The sequence below is a fragment of the Pipra filicauda genome, unplaced genomic scaffold, assembly GCF_003945595.2.
Source record: "Pipra filicauda isolate LSUMZ 115617 unplaced genomic scaffold, ASM394559v2 scaffold342_size772408_pilon, whole genome shotgun sequence".
In the NCBI taxonomy this organism is placed as follows: Eukaryota; Metazoa; Chordata; class Aves; order Passeriformes; family Pipridae; genus Pipra; species Pipra filicauda.
Genome location: NW_024104468.1, coordinates 224,670 through 251,418, shown reverse-complemented (window position 1 = coordinate 251,418; position 26,749 = coordinate 224,670). Strand labels below are relative to the sequence as shown.

Here is a 26,749-nt window from a genome sequence, read left to right as displayed (position 1 = left end):
CTCTGGGAGAAACGGGTGGGATGGATGGAGTGGGGCAGCTTCGCTCCGGGTGGGACGGATGGGATGGATGGATGGAGGGGGACAGCTCCCCTCCGGACCAGACGAATGGGAGGGATGGATGGATGGATGGATGGATGGATGGATGGATGGATGATGGATGGATGGATAGAGGGGGGCAGCTCCCCTCCGGACCGGACGGGTGGGATGGATGGATGGATGGATGGATGGATGGATGGATGGATGGATGGATGGATGGATGGATGAATGGAGGGGGGCAGCTCCCCTCCTGGCGGGCCGGGGCGCCTCGCCGCGCCGGCCAGAGGGGCTGCGCTCTCTGACGAGCCTGGGCGATGGGAGGCAGCGCGGCGGGGCGGGGTGACGGCCGCGGCTCTAATAAGGCCGGGGCTGGCGCTGGCCGAGGGCTGTTTGCCCCCGCCCGCCCCCGAGCATGCAGTGCTTTCCCGGGCTGGTGCTGGCCCTGAGCTCGCTGCTGGGCGCCCTGGCGCTGCTGCAGCTCTCGCTGTACCTGCGGGTGCCGTCCCGCTACGGAAAGCACGAGGAGCGGCTGTGCCGGCCGCGGGGCCGGCTGCCTGCGCGCTGCGCCTGGTTCCTGCAGGAGCTTCCCTCCTTTCTGGTGCCCGCGCTGCTGCTGGCGCTGCGCAGCCCGCCCCGCCTCGAGCCGCTCGGCTGCCGCCTCCTCTGCTGCCTCTTCTGCTGGCATTACTTCTACAGGTACCGCCGCCGGGCACGGCTCCGCTGCGGCCTCCCCGCGGGAAGCGATAAACCAAGGGAAGCTGCGGGAACGCGCGCAGCCGGAGCCGGACGGGCAGTGGGGTCGGGGCAGGTCCTGGCTCTGCAGCATCGCTGCCTCCTCTGTCCGGCTGGCGATCGCTGGTCCGCGTCCCTGGACTCCGCTCCAAGTGTAGAGGCCGTCCGGGTGGGCATCTCTGCCCCGGGTCGGCAGCCGGGGGAAGGAACAGGAGGTGCTCGGGTGCTTGAAGCAGGGGAGAGGATGGATGGTGTATGGTTTCGATTGTTCTCTTAAAAAAAAAAAAAAAAAAAGAATAAAGAAAAAAAGAGGTTTCACTAAGCTGGAGCAAAGGTTTGGACGAAACTAATCGAAATATTATGTAAAGGCACATGCGAAGTGCTTATTTCGGGCAGCAGAAGCGCCGCATGTGCAGCGCCAGGAGCAGCGCCGGGCGCCAAATCCAGCCGTGGGAACACGCTCGAGGATGGCCAAGGGCAAACCCTCCGAAGCGCGGGGAGCAGCCGTCAGGGCAGGGGAGACAGAGATACTGCGGGCTTTCTGTGCCACAGCAGGAAAGTTGGTTCTTTATGCTCAATTCGTCATTCTTACTTCACTACCAAAATTAAGTGAAGTGAATTTATCTTTTTTTCTTCTGATTTCTTTTCTTTTTAGAAACCTTGTCATCTCAGAGTCAACGAATGCTGTAACTCTACTTAATTCTGTATTTGCTAATCAGGAGCTCAAAGAAAAAGTAGAGTTTTGATCCACTGTTGCTCATAACTTTTAAGAGACATAGCTCTATAATTGCCATCTGGTTCTGCAGCCAGTGAGACTTGGTTCTGGAGTATATCACCAGAATATATCTTCTGCTCCACTTCGATTTTCTGTGGAGTTCTTTCATGAGGAATTTGATTTTTGGTTATCTGTATATGGAAAAAAATGGTTTTATTAATAAAGGGCAAATGCATGTGAACCTTATGGCATTACATAGTAAAGAGCTATGTAACTTCTGAGGCAAATCTTTTTCTGGCTTCATTTGCCATTTTTTATCATAATTCTTTTTTTTTTTTTTAGTTTGCTTCATAGAAATAGAAAACATTATTTTAATATTTAATCAGAAATTATTATTTGCAACTCAACCAAAATCAATATATTGAAAATCCAGTTACAGTGTCTCTACCAATAGTTTAGGGATAGAAACTCTAGGCTGTTGTAGATAAATATAAAACAAAGAATGGTTTACAGTGCAATAACACTGTGTTAGAGATATATTTATTATCACTAGCATTGTCTTTGCTGAAGTAATCAGCTGGAGGACCCATCTATAACACATTTGGCTTCCAGAAAGCTAGATGTATTAATTATGTGTAATTATACAAAATTTGATTTAATGTATTCTGTTATTATCAAGAATTTCTGATAGTTTGAGAAACACAGCTATCAATGAACACCACTAGACAATCAAAAGAAATGTTACCCTACTGGTATGCATACATCTATTGAGCCTGTGACTTTTCCAACATTGCTGCTGGACTTAGGCAGAAGTACTGTGTTTTCATACATTCTCTTTCTCAAATAATTTAAAGGTCTTCTCATCTGTCGCTGGAGTATACTTTTTCTCTTGTAAAAGTCCTCACTTCAACGAAGTCTGTATAACAATTTTCTTTCTAATACTGCATGTTACTCCAATATTGTTCTTATAGTGTGCAGCCCCTTCTCACACAAGCCATTCTAAGATTCTACTAAATCAAGTAATATGTGAAATGTGGTTTTGAATATTAGTACTCTATTGTTATGTAAAAGAGCAGCAAAATCACAAATTAGGAATTTTTCTGGGTTTCACCTGACACTATGGGAACAGACAGGTTCTTTGAGGGGTCCTTGGTAGAATGACCAATTTCCACATGGTTATGATTATAATTAGAGCTTTATTATAAAATAAAATCTTTAACAATCAGCATAAGATTGTTATCTACAATTTCTAGCCAGTAGGATAGTTTATTGTTACACAGAATTTTTCAGCAATTAGTGGGTAGCTTTCTTATTTCCTAGAATTTTTTTATTTACCTAGACATTTTAGTTACTTGGACCCTCTGCAGATTGGGATAAATTCTTAGTAATCAGCATGTGACACAATAACTGTAATCTGGACTCAACCTTTAACTAAAAAAACATGAGCTACTCAGCCCTTGGAGGAAGAAGATGACAATGGTGGAGACATCCCTGACCATCAGGAATTCACAGGTTTTGCCATCCAGCATCAGCTCCAGTCTAAGTCCACTTGCAGCTGTTAGGGCTGTTAGTCCACACGGGCTCTTAGGCTTCCCTATTCTGTACTGAGTGCCACCACATCCTGGTGACAACGCTGGTGGGCAAGCGATCTTACTGCAATGTTGAAAAACGGGTAGAAAGAAAGGGTGTGTGTGTGTGTGTATATGTGCAGTGCATTTATGTATAATGGCTGTTTGCCTTATAAAATGATATTTGCTATGCTAACCATATTGCCAGAGGGCACTGGTCACAGTGGATTAGGATGGTTCTTTGTCATACAGTGTTTGAAAAGAAGTTCAGTAGTTTGATATAACAGACAGGCTTAATCTAGATTTTCCTTTTCAATTTATTATCTTAACTACGAATAACCTAATAACAGTTTAAAATACTTTTGTGATGAAATTTGACTGCAAGGATAATGAGTAAAACATTCAATCAATTGATAATAAAATTACATTTACTCAATGGATGTAACATTTTGCATTTTCTGACTTTAAATTTTTGAAATGAATAAATTTTTAATTATAAACATATTTTATTAATCCACTCCTACTTTAACTACTGATCGTCTGACATCTGTATTTAAGCATTCCCTTATGTTTGTATGAAATATAGAAAAGTTTCCTTGTATATTTTTGCATAATTTTGTGACTTCTTTCTCTCTGTAGGGAAGCTTTTTTAGTTCCTAATTTTGTCTCATCTGCTATACCAAACATGCAGGAGGAAGGGTAGTTTTTAGTAGAGATATGCTCAGAAGGACAATATAGTCCATAGTGGAGAAACAAATTTTTCAAGGATCACTGTGCCCAGCTATTCTGCCTTCCTTTGTTATGTTGTTGTTGCTGGTAGCTTCTGTTTGACTAAAGCACATATTTCAGAGTAACTCCAAGTCTTGACCTGAGGATCCCAGAAGATAAAAAAATCCTTCAGTTTTCACTGTTTTCTTTGGTAGTGTTATCTTCTGAACTCTTTTACTCTTATTTAAACGTGTTTAAAATGTCTTGCTTAAATGTGACTAGTCTTGATTTTCTCTCAGTGGTGCCTGCCCTTTCTCACCCTGTGCTAATTTAAAGCACTCCTTAGTATCCTTCAGTATTTTCTTACCATGATATCACTTATACAGTAACTGGATCATGTTCCAATTTACTTGTTACAGAGCTGTCAGGTCCTTTATCAGCACCAGTTTGATCCACATAATGTAGGAGAACATGATCATATTTCTCATGCATTAGTTACTGGATGTGCTGTGGTGTTTATACTGAATTTGTGGTTTTGTGATGGATTTATGCCAGCTACAGGGGAACAGATATTACCTGATCTGACACAGAGTTAGAGTGGTGCAGACACATGATACTTCATCCAACACGAAGTTGGTCAGGATAAAATTAGCTTTTCATAAATTTAGGAACAGGTTTAAACCAGCAAAATTAATTTGTCCTGCTTTTGGACGTGGTGTCAAGTAGCTACAACATTTTTTATTTGATCCGAGGTATCGTAAACTAGATTTATAATGACACTGAACCACAGCAGAAGGCCTACAACGCAAGATATTCTCCCCCTCCTCAGTCCTCAGATAATTTCTGTGTCATTTTTAGCTCTCCTCTGTTTCTATAACCATTTTAAAATTAAGATATCGATGTGGTGTATAATACAGAACTGGAGTTGTAGTAGCATGTCTAAAGACAACATTAATTTCCTGTTTCCCCATGCTTATTCCCATGTTTACAGACTGGGAGAGTGCTTTTCGAGTTGGAGTCATGGTAGGATGCCCTGTGTTTCCAAGCTGCTTACAACGCTCTGGAGCTGGTGTAACCACGACTGTAACCAAGGTTACAATCTATCGCTCCTTAGGAGTTGTTTCTGTTTGTGTCACTGTATTTCTTTGATTTTAAAGTAACTTTTCTATCTGGGCATACTGCTCAATAATTCTGTCTCACACAGGTTGTCTAGAATTTGTGCCATATGCCAGCTTAATCAGTGGTAATTTCGTATTTATTGTCAGGTTATAGAGGAGTATGCTGGAGTGTTGTGATGATCATTCTAACCCTCTTCTGGAAAATCCCTGGGTTAATGCTGATGGCTCCTTACTGACAAGGACTTTAGAGGACCTCTCTTCTTGCCCAAAGGAGCCCCATGAGCCAGGTCTGGCAGGTGCTGTGCCCCCACCCAGCCCACTGCTGACAGAGAAAGGAGAGGGTCATCTGAGTACTGACTGCTGGACAAAGGGCCAGCCCTCACTAAGTGCTGCTCACACAAAGATTTGCTGCCCAAGAGGATGCAAGAGGGAGGTGGATGAAGCCAGGAGACCTTGCCTCCATCCTGCCTTGCCCAGTGTCCTGTGATGAACTGTGACAGCAGTACGTTTCTGCCTTTCTCTGCCACCACTAGGCAGCAGCCTCTCTCTTTGTGGCTTTCATGAAGGATTGAAAGCAGGTGGCGGCTGCTGCTGCTGCTGCTGTTGCTGCTGCTTAGGGGAGGAGATGGAAGGGAGAAATCTCCAATCCCACCCCCTATTTGTTTGGCTGCTATCCTTAGCTAGCCAGTTCTTTGTGTCTCAATGTGCACTTTATTGCCACAGCATGGTGTGAATTTAATCAAATTCAAACGCTTTCTAGTGCTAAAGATAACCTCCTTAAAATCTGAATTAGACAAAATCTGAAAAAAATATAAATCTGAATTTATCACATCTGTTCTAGTTAATCTCACAGCTTCTTTGCTCTGAGAAGGTAGAGTCTGTGATGGTAGGACCTCCCAAAGTGATGGGGTGGGAGGGTAGAGAAAAGGAAAAAGAAAGGGAGAAAAGCAACAAACGCCAAGTGTACCATCTGTATATGCAATCTCAGTGGAAAGCTGGCCATGAGCTTAAAAGGATGAGTGGCATAAAATGTGCATACAGGAATACTTCTCGTGATAAATGACTTACAAAGTATTTTGCTTTGAAATGTAGTTTGTGATACAGCCTTTCCTGCGAGAGGGCTTGTGCTAAGAAGATAGCAGCTAAAGCCCTCAGGTGGTGGGGAAAAGCCCCTTTGCTGCATTTCCATTTTGCAGTCCAGCTTCAAAAACCAAAGGTGGGAAACAAAACATAAGGTGATGAGAAGAAGCCTTTGGAATCCAATTCCATTTAAACCTTAATGCTACATTCCTTCATGCAGTGAGCAAGACAGTGGTGAGGGAGCAGAGGAGACGTCACTATGTGCAGTGGCAGCAGGAAAGGCCTTGTTTCACTGATTTACAAAGTTAATCCTGAAGATACTGGTGTAAAAGACAGGGTGCTGGATTTACCCCTACTGTGCTGCCTGTGATAGCTGAGGCACTAGCAATTAAAAGAGGCATTTCAGTTTCAAAATCTACCTAGAATCACATTTATTTATTTATTTTCTTCTCTTGCAGCTTTGTTTTCAATCAAAGCCGTAATTCTTTACTGTGTTAGTATATAAACAAACCAAACTGCTGTTTTCATTTCTGAAGTGCACTGAGGTGAATCTGGAGGATGTTAAGTAGGCTGCTCTTTGAGATGCGGCTGGATCCCCAAACTCCTTTGATTGAAGGTGATCTGTTTAGTGCGCCTGTACTGGGTTTTCTACAAATTGTCATCTTTCTAAAATGATCAGGGAAAGCAGGCTTTCACGGCAAGAGAATGGAAAATGAGCAACATTTGAAAACAGCATTTTTAAAATGTTAAAACAGTTTTTAGCACTTCTTTTGGCCAGTTACCCTCTCTCTGAAACTAAGTTGGGGGGAGAAAGACAGACTCTCCCTCTTCCTTTGCTCTGTACAATGCAACACATGAAGTCCCTTTTTAAGCCTGTCTGTACTGCCTGTTTGGTCAGGCAGGTGACATGTTTACCTGGGCATGCTGGTCCTTTTTTCATGTAGGTGTGCCTACTTATGATCAGTAAGAAAAGCAGCTCAAGCCTCCAGACAGATGCAGATGGATGGAGGCTCCAAATGAGTAAGTCATGTATAAATTAATTTGCTCATAATTTTTAGAGGTATTCTGTATTAGTTCATACAGAGTTTTAGTTATTTTTTTTTAAAACATTAAGTGGATAAATGGAAATTAGATTAAGTTTGAAGTGTATCTATATATTTCTAAGTGGTACTCTCTTTGTTATAGGAATATGCTAGTGAATATTATCAGCCTATATAGTAACCACCAGATCCAATCCAGAGATTATTTTTTTTACCCATAGAAATAGTTATTTTATCCTTTTGTCTTAGAATGTCGCCATCATTAAGTGTCAATAACTAAAGACATTTTCATTGTGGGCTTCATGAAACCTTTATCATTAATCTCCCAGTATACAACATGCAGGTATTTAACAGGTAACAAATCTTGTTCTCGTTTCCTTCACCTTGATGCTTTGGAGTAAACCCTAACCAGATTCCTTTTGGCCTTCACCAGCTACTCAGTAATACGTTCGCATCCTCTCTCCTGCTGTTTGAACTTGGCAGTAATTCTAGATCTGGCAGTGATATCCTTAACAGCAGCTGACCATTTGCTCTGCGTCTTTGGGGCATTCCTCGTTCCCCACTCAATGAGTGTGTTTGTGATTTATCCCAGTGTGTATCAGTAATGCTAATATATGATTTCTTCTCTTAAGTGAAAATATTAGATTCATTGGTATTTTTATTCAGGTTCCTCAAATTAACGTACTAATAGTCAATAAAAATATGTCTTTATACTCTTTGCCTCAGACTTGTAAGATGCTCATGTACCCAGTGCTTTATGGAGTTTGTTTCTTTGCAGTTTTCTCTAGCATTATGAAATACCTTCCAAATTCTACTCTCAAAATAGAATACTAGCTGATTGCTTTCCTAACTATTAGTATAAATAATTCTATCTATACATTCATTTCCCATCGGAAAGTGGGATAACATTACAGAAACCTATCGGTTTTGCCCAGCCCAAATTGTACTCATGTGACTTTTCCTTTTGTCTCTTGGTCTGGAAGATTTTATGCAGAGATGAAACTAAGAGATAACTAAACTTATGACTTTTGTGTTTCTTCATTTCTTTTCAAGACAACAAGCCTATTAACAGTATATTGCTGTCTGACTCCAGTTTGTCTGTGCTGTTTTGTCATTACTGGGCAGCTTTACAATCCTTTATGGTTTTTGTATTTGTGCTCCAGATGTTTTTTTCCCAGGTAGACATTACCACGTGCCATGCTCCCGCTCTCCTTTCTCCATCATATCCACTACTCCTACTGTACAACTAAGGCTGTAATTCCCTAATCCAGTTGTTCAAGAAGGTTTTGTATGCTTGTGTTCTCCAGGATATTACAGTTTACCATTCCAGAGATATTTGTTGTTTTGCAGTCAGATCACTGGCCTGAGGTCCATATACGGAAAGACTGTTCTGTCCTCCAGAAGTAAAGGGAAGCACCATACACACAGAACAGGTCACAGAAGTTTTTTCTTGGTTTCATCTCTGCTACTTGGAGCAGAGCCATTAAATGCACTCAAGGAGTTTTCATGTTTGCTCTGAAACTTCACTGTCCCTGTTAAATACAAAAGGACTTGGTGGGTGCTCTGTCTCAGCTGCTCTGCAGGGAGCTGTTCAAACTGCAGACCCAGGGCAGAGACTCCAGTCCCAACCACAAGGCTGTCACCGAGGCTCAGGTAGGGTCCTCTGATCTCACCTAAGTAAGGTTTGAGCCCACTGAGGAAGTTAAAACACTTGATATCCTATGAATTTAAATCTTTTTTTGGAAGATACATTCTGAGCTCCAAACTCCATTGAGCTTCGATAAGACTGACAAGGATGTAAAAATCTGTATTTGCATTATCAGATTCCTGCTGATATATTGGAAAAGTAGGGTTATAAAGGGCTATGCTAAGACAGAGAGAGAAAAAAAATTAAATTATATACAGAAGTTTCAGTAAATGTTTTTACTTGAAAATAATGATGTTTTTACCAAAGAAGGAAATTACTTGTTTTAATCATGGGATGTCTGTAGTAGTCCCTTACTGGGGCTGCTTTTTTAAGTAGGAAGGGAAAAGCAAGAGAAAAGTGTAAGGTTCATTCTATATGTGCAGTGGGAAATTTGTTAATGGACTTCACTCTTTCAAGATCCACAAGTCTGTTTTCTTGATTTCTTATCATAAGAGAGGCAGTCACTATGGGGGGAAGTTACACTTTTTTACTAAGACAATAAATATTTTTTGACAAAAGGAAACATTTTAATCAGCTCCTTTACGTACTCAAAAGCTTATACTATTAGGTAATTTCCCAGCTTTGTGGAGTTCAGTTAAGAAAAAAAACCCTATGAAATAACCTCTTAGTATCATGATTATAAATCAGTGTCCATCCCAGACACTACATCTATTTTCCTTGGTAAAGATTGTATTCTTGTTATCTCCTTCAAAACTAAAGTAATTTTGTTCAAGAAGAATTATGATAAAGAAAGGCTTTCAAGCTATAAATTAAGAGACTATTCTTAAATTACACACCTTGGAGTGTCCTTCTCTCACTAGAAATTGATTTATATGTGGCAGGTGAATTGATCAGTAGGGTGGTCCTTACTGAATTTCGTCAAATAATTAAATTTATGTACATCTACACCCATTTGAATGTAAGAGCTGTGTTACTCTTTGCTGGCCACAGAGCTGACGTTCTAATTATTTTTGCAGCATCTCATAGATACAACAATAGCGATGAAATTATTTTGTAAAAAAAACAACAAACCAACCAACCAACCAATTAAAACTGGGTTAAAATATCCAGTGCAGGAAATGGAAAAAGTCAATGGACAAGAAGAAAAAATAGCATCTTTTTCTACAGGTCTGAATTTATTTAAGAGCCAGTTATATTAATATTTAATACATTATTAATTATTATTTATTATATAATTATTTGTCATCTATTATTATATATTAAATATAAATATATTAATAGTAATTATTAATAAATAAAGAGCCCAGATGTGAATCTTTGAAACACCAGTTGCTACCATGTTAATACCTAAGAATGAGCAGAAAGTGAGTCAAAATATGACCTGCAACAACAGTGCAAAAAGGTCCTATTTGAACTAAGTTGGGTTTGACCTACTCCTTCCTAATTACTCTCTATAAACATGCAATAGAGTAGCAACACCCAAAGTCAACTTTTGCCATATATAAGATACCAATTTGCTTATAACAGTGCTAGAGTTGACCAACTTAATCCAACATTTACCATGCTGGGAGACTGCTTCCCAGAAATGTCTTTGGAAAATGTCACCTTATCAGGGTGCATATGCCTCTACAAAGCTTTTGTCGCTCCTGAGAACAATGACAGAGAGGAAGAAAAGTTGTACATTATGCTACTGAATTTTTTCTGTCTGTTTTCTTCTCTTTAGAAACTTTTTTAAAAAAAGACAATTATTAAAGCATTCACGTTTTCAAACCTGGCCCAGGTTAAGATTACTGAAGCGAAAGGTTTCTCTGGCTGTTCCCAGGGAAAGCAATTTAAAAGTGGTGGAGTTGTTTGAGAAATGCACTTGTATCTGTTCAAACATAAAGATAACATTTTTAGAGTCTGTTCTTCTGGTTCATCTGAGGCTGTAAGTAGAACCACAGTGTGTGAGCCTGCAAACCAGCTAAGTATGGTCCAGGCTGGCACTGTGGGGCAGAGCAAGACTTTTATGCAACAGAGAAAAAGTGGTCTCCTAGCTGGAGTCCTGCCAGCATGGATTGGGAAAATACAACTTGTCTTGAATGCCGTGAAACAAAAAATACTGTGAGGTTTACAGTGAGGGCTAGAAGGAGGGAAGAGAATAGCAAGGAAGGGACAAGTAGGAGAGCTGTTAAAACAGCTAGGGCAGTAGTGGGGCATGAGTGAGAAGAAATGGAAGGGAAAAGGAGGCAATGTGAGAGGCCAGTTTCCAGGTATCAAGTGGCACTTTAATACAGACACTGTCCATTGTGTTGAGTGATTCACTTAGCAACTTTCAGTGTTAGGAAATCTTTGGATGTATTCTGTGAGGAAAGATAGATGATTGTGACTCAGAGTCAGCCCTTGGTAGTGTTTTTCCTTAGAAAAAAAAGAGAGGATACATTAGAATGATCAGAGGACTTAGTAAGTGCAAACTCAGGACCTGACTTGCTCATTTCAAATTTTGTTCTTCTCTGTGTATATGTACTGACATGAGTACCATGAGGCCATTCAGGTTCAGAAGAAATTTGGAATACTAATCTTCCAAATGTAAGATATTTCAACCAAAGTTCTTCAAAATGTGACCCTAAGGATTTAGAAATTACAGTTTTCAGCTTTAACTTCCTTACAGTATAAAAAAAAAGAAAGAAAAAAGTATTCAGTGTTTCTAGTCATTTTAGTTATGAAGAAGACTTTCCCAAAACAAAACAGGCCTAAACTGCTGCAGAGGTTTATTACTGAATCTTTCAGTTTCATAGCTTCGTAACAAATTTTATTGTATCGTAAAAAATAAGGAAGAAGATGACCCAATGAGGTACTTATGAACTCTGTGGACTGTGGTGAAATGATCAAAAATCCCTTTATCAGTATTCTGCTGCATGGTGAAAAAAGCACTCTCAACAGAGGCAGGACTTCAAACTGGTTTTGATGAGAGCATCTATAAAATGGAGCTAAAGAGAAACCGCTTTAGTTTACAGCCTCAGATTTCTCAGTTTTGTGAGCACATTGAGAGCCATAAAGAGGTGAGAATCTGAAGAAGGAACGACAAAGAAGGAACAATGTTAGGAAGAATGGAAAAGCAAAATGCAGGCAGAGCAGGAATTCAGGCATAAAAGAGGAAAAGAAGGAACTACTGGAGTGAGAAAAGTCAGTTAAGAGTATTTTAAAAACTACTAGTAATGTGTCTTATAAATCTAGTTGCAACTCTAGAGTCTAGTGGATGTTGGTTGGATACAGTCTGACCAAGCTTTAACTTTGAAGAGGGATAGCTTACCAAATGGTAATTTCTCATGCCCATGCAGACAATTTCTGGAAAATAATGACACTTAATCAGCTAAGTGCAGCTATAAGAGCACAGATTTGCGCGTCCTTGGATTTTGCACCACTTCTCATGTAGATGTGTCCTTGTGTTCTGCTTATGCTCTCAGCCTCTGTGAACTCTTTGCACACTCTGCTCCAGTAGAGCAGGGAGCTTTTCAAAGTGCATAACATAGTGTCTGGTTAAGTTACTCTGGCACACGCTTCACGCTTTTGGCAGACACCCGCAGTTTAGCAACAAGAGCAAAGTGATCTGCTTTCATAAATATCAAGTGGTTATTTCTGAAGAAGAAAAGAGTAAGATACCTTGCTGAAACATATGCTTTGGCTGGCTAAGCCTTTGACACACTATTGCTTAGATAAAACAACAAAAAATTCTCCTAATATTTAAGTACTGCTGCCCTTTAGATAATGTCAAATAGCAGAGGTAATCATGAAACACTGCTAGATCTGCACATTTGTCATCACCATAATCCATCTAGTCATGCTGAACCTTGTCTTGTCCTCTATTCCTCATACAAATATAAATCTGGAACAAGTTTAATTAGGGTTTCAACTGTGACAGCTGGCCTGGCGCCGAGTTCATCAGAGCCCCTCTCACACCAAATAGCTCCAAGTTCCCATTCCCAGGTGGTTCCTGGACACATAGAGTCCTCAGATTTGCTTCTCATTCCTGACAGATGTTTGTCTGGCCTGACTGAGATTCCTAATATGTTCCAGTGCTTCTCTGTCTCTCCCTAATGTCTAAGCTGCATTTTCTATACAACTGTTTAGGCCTATTGCTTCTTATTGTGTTCCCAGTAGATAAAGAGAACATTTTACTACTTTCTTCTTTGCAGCAGTTTTTTGTACAGTTGTAGATTGTTATAATATCTTCCACTGGTTTTGTCTTAGCTATTTTAAAAAGCCCTGAGTCCTTCAGTCTTTCTACTTGGAAAGTAGATAGGATTACTTAAGTCAAGTATAGAAATGAGTCCTGTCTCCTGCTGTTGTAGATATTAGGATTCCGAGACAAAGAGTTGTTCCAAGTAGAAGTGTTTGGCTTTTTAGACAAACAGTCCATCACGCTGTACATTCTGGACTCCAGTATCTTGGCTGTGCAGTGCCTGAGGAGAAGTTGTGAGTTTGTATGGGATGGTGCTGATTTTGACAAGAATCTGTACAAGATACATATTTCCTTTGCTCTGTTAGCTTCACCTTACCTTATTTGGCTATGAGAGAAAAGCATTTTAAAAACAAATCCCCATTTTTCCAAAGAATAAGTCCAATTTTACAGGTGATGGTGAGAAAGATGTTAACATCTGGTTCATCTGGCTCTTGCTTCAGTTGCTTTTGGTTATGGGCATTCAGTCAATTTTTCCCATTGTTTAGTTCACTTCTCATTCTGATTTCCTTTGCACATTACAAACAAAAAGGGGGAAAATGGGAGCTAGCAAATAGCAAACAAAAAGAAAACAATATTTTTAATTAAGGGTATATAAAACCTTTTTCGTGTTTATACACCAAAATGGAAGCATTTGAGAAACAAATATACCAGTATAAATGTATATTGAGTGTAACTTGCTGATGGATTGTGACTTGCTGAGTCAGCTTGTTAATGCACCAAACCAAACAATTCTGTCCTTGGTGTCCCTTTAGAAAATGCATAATAATTGAAATATAGGGTTTTGTTTCTACACCTGCAAAACCAGTAGAAAAGATCAATGCTCTTCAGGACTCAATAACTTTTTACCAGTGACAAGGAAGAATTCTCCTTTGCTGGTTCTAACTGGACACTGATAATCACTGGGAGATACCAGATTTTCTAGTGGCATTTTCAGAAATAATGGAAGAAAATCAAGAGGACTAGCAAAGCAATTTATAAACAAACTTGCAAAACACTTTTGAAACCCGTCTGCTGTTGTAGTGAATTTAGAAGAACAAAAATTTATGCCTTGGAATTAAGCCTACACAATTCTTCTTTACAAAGTAAAACCAAATATCCATTTTTAGGTTCTATACCTTTCCTTTTTCTTCCTTTTTTTCAAATACTTATATTTTATTAAATATAGTACAGCTAATAATATCTGTATGCAACATGACGAGGAGTAAGCTGTATCCCTATCCTTCTGACTTTGTTAACTGCATAGCATGCTTAAGATTTATATCAATCAATGAGGCATTACTGACTAGTACTAGATAGAGAGAATTGACTGAGTTCAGGTGTTTATAGTGTTGGAACTGAGCATTACATAGTTCAGATTCCTTAAATTTATTCCAAGTCAAATGCATCATGTTTTTTTTCAGCTATGATTGATAGTAAAATAGATGTAGCATTTTATTTTTAGCCTTTCCCATCAGATACACATGCTTTTGAAAATATTTGTGTCTTTTTTCCTCTGATCCCACTTTATTCAAATGTAGTGGTAAGCAACTGAGCTTTTCTGACCCTTTGCCATGGTTTCAACCTGAAGTCTGTATTTACAGTGTGGCCACAAGTCAAGCACAGTTGCTGATTCCCTTTGACTGTTTTGCAGGTGTTGTCATTCATGGTGTCAGCCTTCCTGGCGTAGCACGTACCACTCTGGAGCTTCACCCATAAATGCTGGTGTTAAGCACTTGCTAATCTATTCTAGGGATTTTACTCTATAATCTTTAAAATGTTCAGTTGTGTAAAATGTTAGATGAGTCATTAGGAAACCTTGAAGACATCACACTGGATTAGAGCAGAAATCCTTCATAGTCAGCATTCCCTTGACAGAAGCCCATATCAGATCATTCAAAGCAAAGTGTAGTAGATGGTGGTCAGTTGTCTGGGGCAGCTGCTACCTTCTGCCTCCCTTAAGTGGAACACAATTTATCCCTTGAAATACAAATATTAATATGGATTTCAAACCTTTAGACTTTTTCTTCTTTTTAATAAAGGACCTGCCTTTGTCTGTAACCTGCAGTTATTCTCCTTCTTCTCTCAGTCCTACAAACTCTTTAATTTGATATTATTCCTGTATTACTTTAGCAGAAATTTCTTTTCATTGCATTCAAACTAACTTCGTTTCAGTGTCATGAAAACTCTTGGTCACAGCTATTCAGCTCTCCTAAATAAATTACTTTCTAGTATTGTGTGTTATTTTTTATCTTGAGTAAGTCTGTCCAGTACAAGTTCAGTATGGCAATCTCTTCTGTGCCTCTTCTCATTGTGCTACTGAATCCCACTGCATTTCTTCTATCTTTGCATTAAATCAGTGCTGCCCAGTCTTCCTCCTCTCCACTGTTCTTCTTCTCAAGAACTCCTCAAACCCAAGCACGGTACCAGCTGGCTCAGGGTTTCCTCAATATTTCTCCCATCCCTTGGTCAGATGTATGCCTGTATGTCTTGCCCAATAAAAAGGAATCTGTTCCTGACAGAAGTCTTTATCTAGCTCTGAACCTGCTACTGAGACCACAAAGAAAGACTGTCCCTACCAACAAACTTCAGGTTGGATGAATTTCACAAGTGAACCACAAACATCTCAGAGGGGCTGCAGGGACTGTAGGTTGAGTCAATTTTTTTAGGCAGAATACTCGGATATGATCCTGACATGACAGGTTCACTATTGTTTTATACAGCTGAAATGCAAGCTTTTCAATAATATGTCTGTCTTTCTTTAGAGGAACATGGAAGTAGGATGTTTTGTACATGGCTTGGGAAGGAGAGCTCATTGCAACCTTGTGTTAGTCATCACTAGATACAAAAATCAGCATGATTAAAATAAAAAGGGAGTTCTCTTACTCCCATCAATGTCACTGTTCAATGTGATTTAAAATGAGCTTACAAATCAGGCTGGAGACCAGGAAGATAAATGATTACAGTTAGCTGATGCTTTCACATTGTCCCAATGGTACAGGAATGGGGCCCAGAGTGGCTCCCTGCCTGGGCCAGGAAGATGTGCCCTGCAGCTGGTGGTCACCCGCTGGCACACACAGCCACTGCACGCTCTCTGCATTAGCGAACTCCGCAGGCAGCTGTAGCTAGACATCAGCTCCAAAAAAAGAGCTCAGCTCCTGAACTTACAGCCTTCCTTACACCAGAAGATGAGAGACAATTGCATTACAGCATTCGAGATCTGCCGTCTGTCCTGCACCTGCAGGAGGTATTGCCAGAGGCTTAATGGGCAGTCCAGCATTCCTGCTTGCCATCATTGCTGCTGTGCTTGTCACCTGGGTTGTAGCGCAGATTTTGTTCCTGAGGCTGTGCCAGAGTATGTCTCACAGTGCAGACCTTAAAAAAAGGGACATGGTCCACCCTGCACAGTACAAATGGCTGCTAATAAACTACTTTCTCTTCTTGTCTAAATATTCCTGGCTTGTTTACCTTCTCAGACTATGGCAGAATCCATAAAAATAAGTGGGGAACAAAAAGGCAAAGCATCTCAGGGTAGGATGTTCGAGGAGAGGAATACAACAAATGAGGAGGTTTTACCTGGTATGTGATGCTGGGGCATCTGTAGACATCATGATGAAGGAGGGTTAAAATGGTTCATTTTACTTTTGAAAGTATTTTACAGTATTTTGTTTTACTTTCCCTTTGAATGGATACAAGATTGCCTGCTGCTTGGAACTGACAATTGAACCAGTACATTTGTTTAAACCCAGTCTGGGATAACTGAAAATTTTTAATTGACCACAGGAAACTTAGGTGCCAGATTTTGTTCTGGCGTTTACTATAGATGGAGAATAGACTTCACAGTCTACTCCTATAACTATTCCATAAGAACCAGTACAATGCAACTCAAAAATACTAAAAGTTAAAAATTACCTCAGAGTGCAATTCACAAATAACCTCCAAGATTGGGCTCAAAAAGAGAAAGTATGTGCAGACTCTTCAGCAACAGATGCCTTTGGGACATGTCATTTGATATCTATAACTCTCCAGAATAATTAGAGTCTTTGTGCCAGGCATCACAAATCCTCTAGGTAAAAGTCCATCATGTTTGAGAACAACTTGAGCCTTTGTCCAAGTGGTCAGGTATGCTGAGGATGTCCACAGCTCTCTGGTACTGTGATTCCAGGGACAATCTATGGCAAAGACTCCTATGATGATAACTGTTGCAAACAGAACTGGTTTGAGGTTGGTGTAATCTCCCCAGGTTTGAACACTGACCTTTTCAACCTGTGCACAAAATAGATCAAATTAACTCCACTGTTTGATAGAAGACAAGTCCTTTCTTTTCAGATCTGATGGTAAGTTTGTGTAACACAAATCATATTGTTTTGCTTATCACCTGAGGTACAGATAATTGTACAAATGAGAAAATGAAAGCACCCCCTTAGCAAGGAGTTGCAGTAAAGGGTCTAGAGAACTCTGACTTAGAGAGGTCTTCAGTTGAGAATGTACCAATAAGGTGGTGAGAACTGCAGACAACACCTCAGCAAAGAGTTTTTAGTGAGTGAGAAAAGGGACTGCAACCTGTGCCCTCAATGTAACAGGGTGTCTCATCTACCTGCATGATCCCTGCAGCAATTGCTCCCATACACACCCCTCGGTGGCATGTTTTTCGGTGCCATGGAGTCACTCAGTGACTCCACGGCAGGTGAGCTGTGAGGGCCCTGAAGGCATCACCTTGGCTGGGGCTCGGCTGCCTGCCCTCACTTGGGCCACCAACCCTCCTCGGCTTTTGTGCATCTGGGTGGGACAAGCAAGGAACCAGAGCGTGTGGAGCTCAGGCCATGTAGAAATGCTTCTCAGGCACCATTCAGTATGTTGGTTCATCCTCACCAGGGATTCAGGGCAGACCCTGCTCCACATGTCCGAGGAGAGCTGAAAAATCCCTGCAGGGATTCAGAGCATTCCTGGTCAGGAGAAGTTTGCAACTCTCTTCTGGAGGCTGGCCAGGGTTACAGGGGATGAGCCAGGGCATTCAGATAGTGCCCCAGCATGGGAAGGACACAGTTGGTTTATGGCCAGCACTTGTCTTAGAGGGGAAGGGCACCACATCATCCCTGCCTGCCATTGCAACCTTTCCGATTCCTAGCCCCTTGTTCATCCCAGTTAGACCCAGAAGAGGCCCTGTTGGCAGAGGGCTAGCTGGACAGACCCAGCAGGAGACTGGTGACCCCCAGGCTTAGAGGCAGCCAGGTGCCCCTCATTCTTAGCACCAGATCTGAGCCCTTGCCCCAGTTGCCCCAGGTGTAAAACACCACAAGTTTCCAGACCAGAAAACATGAGCTGCTGCTGTCTGACCTATTGCATCTAGGCCCTGTAGAGGAGAAGACACAGCAGGAGCATAAGCAGCTCCAAATGACAAGCTGCTGGAGGACTGAGAGCCCACTCTTAATGGAGTGTGATAACATTTGTGAGAAAATTTTCACCTTCTGTGGAAAGAAGAGCAAACCTATAGTTTCCCTTGGTTTAAGTGAGAGTCTCTGGAATTTTCCAGAAGCGGGACTTGAGCAAGAAATTTCATGCAATATCAGATTATTTTCTCTGTAAAACCTGTTGTTCTAGAAAATAAATGATGGAGAAGAAAATGAATAATTCAGTGTTCACTCATTTAAAAAGAAGCTGTTGGCAATGGTTTAGTCAGATGCAGTGCCTTTGGCCAATAAAGATGATAAAGGAATAATGAATTAGTCATCAATACTGCACTGAAAGAAAAAGGTTGAATTTGTCATTGGACTAAATCCAGAAGGCCGGATTTGTTAAGTTATTTTAAAATGGTGGCCTTCAGTCCCCATTAGATTTTCACACTGCAAAATAGTTCCAGCAGAGATGCAGACTCTTCCACGGAATGTTTAAACCTATTAAATGTCCCTGTTTTATCTCTGTTGCTTTTTCAACCCCATAAGGAACAGTTTTTGTACCCTCAAGTAGCCATGTAGTACCACCCAACAAGCTGTATTAAAATAACTACTTAGGGCATTGTTCTGATACAGGGAACTGAATCTGGCCTCTGGATTTACAGATCCACAGAGATTTCCTTGGAGAACTTGTTCCACAATAAAGATTCTTGGATGAAATCCTGACTTGGATTATCCAAACTGCTATGAGGCAGGATTACAGTGATGCCAGGATTTCAATTCCCCAACAACAACAGAAAAGAGCTGGTGCCTCCTGGCTACCCTGCCATTGTACTTATACCTTGCACGTAGGTTCTTTCTGTCCTGTGTCCACCACATCCATATTAGGTACGTCTTTGGCCTCTCAAGGGCCTATAACCTCTGTCCTGCAATAGTAGCATCAGGAAGCATCATGGAAACAATCAGCTTTGCTGGGAGCTGACAAAAACTTCTGTTTGCATCAGTTGTAAAAATTCAGAGACTCTTACACGTAACTTAAATGTAACTTAAATGTTACTTAAATGTAATGTTTTGACAAAAGATAAAGCAATGCCAGTCCCTCTCAAATCTGCTACATAAATTCCCCTCCTAAACTCATTTTGTGTGGTTTGGCATCATTCCCTCTTCCATACAATTTACTTTTTCCAAGCCTCTCTTTGCAACTTTCACACTTTTTCTCATAACTTTTCAGTCCAATTTGTCAATATGACTTCAACAGGCAGGTTCGGTTGCTAAATCTGGCCTTGCCTACTCATAACTCCAGCATCACGTTCTGAAGGGGCAAAACCAATGATTATTAGTAACACAGCTCCAAAGGGCATTCCTTTCTATACTGTAATAAATATGACAAATGTGATATCACTATCTGAGAAATATTTTACGACTTCTTAGGTTTTACGGTATTTAGAAATATTTATCACTTCTGCATCACAGCTGCCTTAATTGCTGGAAATCTATTTTACCTTGCTTTGGAAAATAGTGAATGAAACATGTTGCTGCTTGTACTCTGCTTACTCCCTTTCAGATACGCTTAGTATGACTTAATCTAGATTTACAATGTTATGACATTTTATGCCTCAGCTTGCTTAAGTTGATGTTGGCAACATGGGATGTGAATTACTTATCAACAATGCTTATATACTAGTATGATGAGCACCATCCAAAGCCCAAGAAGGCAAAAGAAAGAAATTAGGAGCGTAGATTTTAACACTTACAGAACTTAATTGGCCAGTTAAGAAAATACCTACTGAGTATAACTTCTCTGTTTCACTCTTCCAAGGATGATATGAATTGTTCAAAGTGTCAAGAGGGATAATCCCACCTGAAACAAACATATGTGAAAGTTAAAACTATACAAGTACCAATTATTTGCTCACACATATGTTAATGCTAATGTTAGCATAGTCTATGTCTAAGGAAGACCTAGGTGCTGAAGCTGCATGGGAATCTTTGTGTTCAGCATATTAAACTTAGGGATTTAGCTTTTCTTATTTTAAAGAAGCACTTGAAAGCATGGAGGGGAGATGGGGACTGGAGGAAAACCAGCTCCCCAAGCAGCCAAAAAAGTTGCTTTGCCTCTGCGTCAAAGTGTCTGAGCAGAGCAGGACAAAGCTGCTGTGTGTCGGAGATGAGTGGAAGTCTCCGAGTGGAGTGGGAGAGGCTGAGAAAGGGGATTACATCTTAGACTATACACTGCAGGGGATGAGAGTGCCAGAGGGGTCTCAACACTGTCTTCAACTCCATCTGCCAGCATGTGCTAAAGCCTTCAGGGATTGGTCCCTGTAGATGGATCAGAAATGTTTTCTCCATAACAAAGCTCCTCCACGATGCTTGTGGCATAGTAATGCTCATTTAGAGAATCAATATTGCAGTTGGTACTGCCCCTCACAAACATTGATGATGTTTGAACATCATTGTGCCCATGAGCCTCCACAGCATCCTTCACCTGGTCCACCAGAGCTTTACATCAAGATCTTAAAATGAAAATGCTGTTAGTGGGCGCAAATTCCTCATTTTTGTCAACAAGGGAGGTACAGAAACATTCTCAAAGCTTCAGTGAACATGGATGAGCTTTCTAACTTCCCAGTTTGTGTGTAGTCCTGAAGGACAGGAAAAAGATGGGTATCTGTAGCATTTCGTGTTCCAATTAATTGCCGATCTTATATTTTTGCAGCTGTTTTCATTTTTTAATCTTTATTAACCTCTTTTCTGTTTTGTGTGTTGTTCAAGTTTTTTTCCCTATTACAGAGAAATTGCAAATACAATGTTATCATGAGCAATATGCTGACTTTGTTTTCTTATCTACCTTAGGACATTTATTTACCCTTTCTTCACTAGAGGCAGACCTTTCCCACTGCAATTGCTTTTCTTTGGCATGTTATTCTGTATCTATAATGGCTTCCTCCAGGGCTACTACCTGATTTACTGTGCTGAATATCCAAACGACTGGTGCACCGACATCAGATTTACATCAGGTAATTACAGCTGCAGGATTACAAAGATCTAATCTCCAAGCAATTTGTAAGCATTTTGAATTATGTTCTAATCTTCACTGAACATGTGAGTCAAATCTGTTGTGATGGAAATCAGCCTAAGACCTGCCTGCTGGCCCAGATAAAACAAATAAATGTGACTTTTTTTTGCTGCTAGCCAGCCACTTTAGAAGATGTACGATGTTGTGCATTAGTCTCAAATCACAAGCCTTCTTTTACTGACACCACTCCAGAGCCTTCTGCTGCTATGGGCTGTGGAGATGCAATCTCAGGCCCCAGGTGCACAGGGATGTACCCTTGCTCAGCCAGAAGTGTCCACCCAGCAGTGATTGTGCGTGAGTGCAAGCTGTGACTTTCTCTTCCCTGCCAGGGAGCTTTGCACTTGATGCAGTTATTCTGACTGAGAGATAAAAGAAGGGCAAAACCCCAGCATGAATGAGGCTTTAAGGACAAAGGGCTCTTTTTTCTTGTGTGAGGCACAGGGGAAGATTAGAGATCACGCACAGTCTGGTTGTACGCTAATACAATTCCTTTATATTTTGTAACTTAATAGCTTAGCTGAATTTCCCCTTGTAAAATCCTTCAGAGAGTAACTGAACAAGAGTAGCTAGATGGCATTACAAATTTGGTGCTGCACAGAGCAGTGTTTTTTAAATGCAAACATAGAAATGAAGATTAATGTAGAGGTCTGAGAAAATATTTTGGATATGGTAAATACAAACTAACCAAGGTACTTCCTGTACCCTGTTTCAGACTGTGGATGCAAATTCAGTCTTTTCAGACAGCATCATGTATTAAAAATTCTGGACATTGTTTAGTAAGAGCTCCCATACCCAATAAAGAAAATACCACATCACTTAATTTTTATGATAAATAAAATATATATTTAATGGGGGGAGGAAGAAAATCAGCATCAGTAATACTTGAAATATTAAATAGAAAACAAACAGCATATTCTCCTCTACAGACTGTTGCTACTGGAAGTGTTGAGGTTTTATCAGCATTTAGCCTTTTTCCTGTACTTCATAGCACACACACCACCTCTATTACTTTCCTCACTTTCCTCACATTGTCAGAGGTGGTTTTCTCAGTGTCTAATGTAGCACGAAATGTAGGGCGGGTCATCTGCAGAGTTTCTCAACCAAATGCCTCTAGTTTTTCAGCTAAATGGAATATGATTAATGGATCACTCTGGCCAGAAACTGTCAGCATCCTTCAGGGAGTACCTGCTCTCTGTGCATGCCTTGCTCTGTCCAAGCAGCCTCACTGGCAGCAGACTGAGTGGTGCTGAGATGTAGGTTCCCTTCCTGGATTCAGGGATGTCCTGGATAAGTTTGTGTCTCTGTGTTCCTCTTCCCCAGCAGTAAAATGAGAGTCTAGGTACTTGTCTACAGCTCAGTGGTTACTCTACAGCTATGTCCACAGCCCTGTCTGGCTGTCATCAGTCAGTTAGTGTCAGCTGGGTACTTTGTGTCTCCCCTTGAATGTTCAATAAATGGTGAAAATGGCCACCTGGGAAGTTCAGCTTTTTCTCATATTAGCTGTAAGTGCTCTGATGTCACCAGTCATCTATGCTTCTCCTGTTCACCAACCTTCTTGGTAGCAGCACATCTTTTGACTTGAGAAAGAATCCACCCACATCATGTTGGGACCCCTATCTGCCTGCTGCAAAGTTAAATCCCACGTTTGTGCTTGAGTAGGAACGACTAGACAGAGCTGTCTTTCTAATTCATTTTTTGTTGGTTACTTAGGCCTCCTCTTATTTCTTCTGGGAATGGGAATCAACATTCACAGTGATCTCCTGCTGCGCCAGCTGAGGAAACCTGGAGAAGTCACTTACAAGATTCCTCAAGGTATATTCTTGTCCCCTACGTCCTTGAAGAAAGTAGGGCAGCAGGATAATGTTTTCTGACTGAATTCACTGGAAAGCGACAGTAGTGTCAGAAGTGCTGGTATCACACAGGTACTCGGTTCAGGTGTCCCTCTAAGCTACAGGGACCAGCATGAGCTGGCTGCAGACAGTCCAAGAGAAGCAGCAAGACTATCTGGAAAATATGAACTGTGAGGACAGGTTTTTGGAAATGGGGTGGGTAATTTCAAGAAGATTGAAGTGGGAAATCGGAAGAGGATTTTAGCTTTGTAAAAGGCAGCTGTAAAGATGTAAATAGGTCTTTTCCATGCCCAAGAAGAAGAAGTAGCAGACTTCTTACAGTGCAAAAAGGAGATTCGAAGTGTAAATTTTAGGGGGAAAAAATAACACCAAGGATGCAAGGTGCTGAATTGCCTTTCCTAAGAAATGTAGAGCAATATGGATGGGGACCCAAGACTTTCTTCGTTTTGGTGTTGACTCCTTCTGCTGCCTTGTTATAGATGGTAATATCTCTCCCCTGGAGTTTCTCACCTCCAACACTTACCTGCCTCTTGTAAATGTTGTGAAAAACTGAGATCCAGATTTTGCGTTCCCCAATGGCAGTGAATTTGCAAAATATTTTTAGGGCATGAAAAGAATTGACTAATGTTAATAATTTTAATTTAAAGCTAATAATGGGCTTTCTTAAGTTATTTGCTAAATGAAAAGAAATGATTGTGAAAATGCTGGAAGCCTCTGGGTCAGAATTACCTTTGAATTCTTTGATTCTTGTGTTTATACAAGAGTCCAGTACAAAATCCCCCTTTAGCATGGTTCCACTGGCTTCAGGGAAGTGGGTTTGGGTTGCTGTTATAGACCTTGAATAAGAAAGGGAATGTGTTTTGCTGCTGACTTTATGGGAAATAATTTTCCATGTGCAGGAGATGACTAAAAGAATTAAATATTTTGTCTGTTGATGCAGGGGGACTGTTCACCTATGTTTCTGGAGCCAACTACTTTGGAGAAATTGTGGAATGGTTTGGTTTTGCCATAGCAACCTGGTCCCTACCAGCCTTTGCCTTTGCCTTTTTCACTCTTTGCTGTATTGGGCCACGGGCTTATCACCATCACAGGTATCAAAGTGTTCCTTGCTGTATGCTGCTGTTTACGCTTAGAGTGCAGTTTGCAAAATGTCAGAGAGGAAGCAGAGCCAGGATTCAGGATATAACTGAAATTTAATACTATGTACAAGAAGTGTATTGGCCTATTTGTGACTGGGTGGAGCCCCTGTCATATGGGCCAGACAGTCATTTAATCCAACATGAGTTGCATCACTGCTTCTGCCGTGTTAAAGCCTCTTTTTACTGAGCCTCGTAAATGTGAGCCTTTCCTAAGGGTTCTCTTGCAACCTCTGCAGTCCTTTGGAGTAGATATGGTCCCTTGCTCTGAATTCCTGAAGTTTCTACTTTAGGTCTGTTAGAACCTTAGCAGTATTATCAGCTTTCACTTAGTTAAATAAACTGGTCTAAATAGTCTTGGAACGCTCTTTTGCAGAGTAACACACCAAAATAACAAAGCAAGTCAGTTTGGAAGAGTTTTAAGTTTCCTCAGCTCAGATGGATTAAAACTGTGCAGTTTCCCTGTATGTATGCAGGTTCACTCTCTTGCTTATTTTCTTTCAGGTACTATCTCAAGACATTTACGGACTATCCAAAATCAAGGAAAGCCTTGATTCCTTTTGTTTTTTAATGATTGAATTATGGACTCTTTTTTTGGTTTTTGTAGGAATTTTTTTTTCAATTCCTGGTTTTAATGTTAGGTCTGACTACAATTTTACAAATGATAATCTGAGGTTGCAACAGAAAAGAAGGTAATTTGGAATGGAAATTCTTGTGTTTAACTCCGGGGTAAATTGCAGATAGTTGTGGGCACAGGGACTTCCCAAACAACGTATTTGCTTGTCGGTGGAGTTCTACCTATGGAAAACGAATATATAACTACACTGACATCACAGAAAAAACACTGGCTAAATACTGATGAAGAAAAGTAGAATGTAAACCCATTACTTTGGAGAAAGTCTTCAGCAGCCACTCCGGTTTATAGCACTTCTGCAACTGCTTCTTCCTGCCTCCGTGCTGCAGTACACGTGCCCTCACTCTGCCGGCAGTGCCCTACATGTTGTCACACTTCAAACCAGAGTAGGGATCTCATTTGCCTGAAAAATTACTCAGCCCATTATTTTTCATCAAAAAGCCAGCTTAGCTCCCAGAAACATAATGTTACAAGAGAGTACTTGTGCTGGCACCAGGCTGGGAGCAGTATGCCATGGCACAGAGGTGATGTTAAGTACACAGAGATGGAAGCTGGCACTCACAAGCACAATGTCTGTGTTCCTTCCTTAAGCAATACTCTCCTCACTGTCAGATGATTAATCTTCAGCCACCAGGGTTTGTTTTTTAAATGTACTTCATTATAGCAATTGCAGCTCCATTAGGATTTTTTTTTTCTCTTGCAAATCCAGATCTCTTTTCAGAATAAAAATTTTTCCACTCAAAAACACTCAGTTGTTGTGTTGAGTGACTTGAGATGCTGGTGTATGACAAAAATGACAACAAATAAGAAGTTCTGTGTTAAAGAAAATGTTCTCTGACACTGGCAGTACATTTTGTCTATGGAAAACATTTTCAGATACACTTATTAGGAAATGATGCAGAGATATTACTGAATTTTCACAAAAGCACAAAATGTCTCTTCTTAATTTCAGAATACAGTAAGGAATATTAAAAAAAAGTCATTAACCCCCTTTAGGCAGAGATGTCCTCATGGATGATTTCAGTTATCCTTCAGAGCATAAAATCCTGCTAAGAATTATGCTGAGCAGCTGAAAATAAAAAAGAGCAGACTGCACACATGAAACATACTACCTGCTGCTGGAGTAACCTGATTGACTGTATGCAATTTCCTCCAAAACACAATAAAATTTATGTAAAACACAGAGCTGTGCTAGCCTATAACTTACTGTTTGCAGAAACAAGTCTCTGCAATATTGCTTACCAAGCCTGCTCACACTGGCTTCCTCCTACTGGGCAAACCCTCCCTTCTTTGCTCATATTATTAATTGTCTTCATCTCCACAGAGCAGAGTAGCCAGCTGAGAGTGAGAGCCATTGCACAGTCCCTCTACAGCCCACCAGAGAACTGGACCCTTTGCCCTGTGTAGGCAAAGGGAATGGAGGGACAAAATAAGACACAAGCAGAATTGTTGTTGCGTGGGATCAGAGTTCCACATTAGCACCATAACTATATTTTCCTCTGGTTTCCTTATTTAAAGCAAGGCTGAAGGCAACAAAGATACCAGTTTGGAGGGAATGGCCTCTTCCCTAGGGAACGGACATTAGATGCGAGCAGCAGCCATGCTCCCCAGAGCTCCCTGCCTTGATGGTTCCTCCTTGCAATTTTTACCTCCAAAGCCTTGCAAATTATGAGAGAGAGCAAGTAGTCCATGAGTGCCAGTGTTCCTAGCTGCTCTCTCCTCCATCTATTTCTAAGCCGGGGGAGAGCAGGGACCAAGCTCTGTCTCACTCTTTGGACCAGAACAGAACTTACGCAAACTTTTCTTTCCTTCCTAACTGC

General features: G+C 40.8%; 1 protein-coding gene across 1 annotated transcript; it reads left to right on the top strand.

The window, feature by feature from the left end:
• The first annotated feature begins 350 nt into the window (after positions 1-350).
• Positions 351-26,112, top strand: SRD5A2 (steroid 5 alpha-reductase 2). The gene is given in 6 exon segments (XM_027729750.2): positions 351-393; positions 396-732; positions 21,087-21,250; positions 23,020-23,121; positions 24,100-24,250; positions 24,800-26,112. Coding segments are annotated over 6 exon segments (864 nt in total). The 3' UTR covers positions 24,867-26,112.
• Positions 26,113-26,749: the final 637 nt, after the last annotated feature.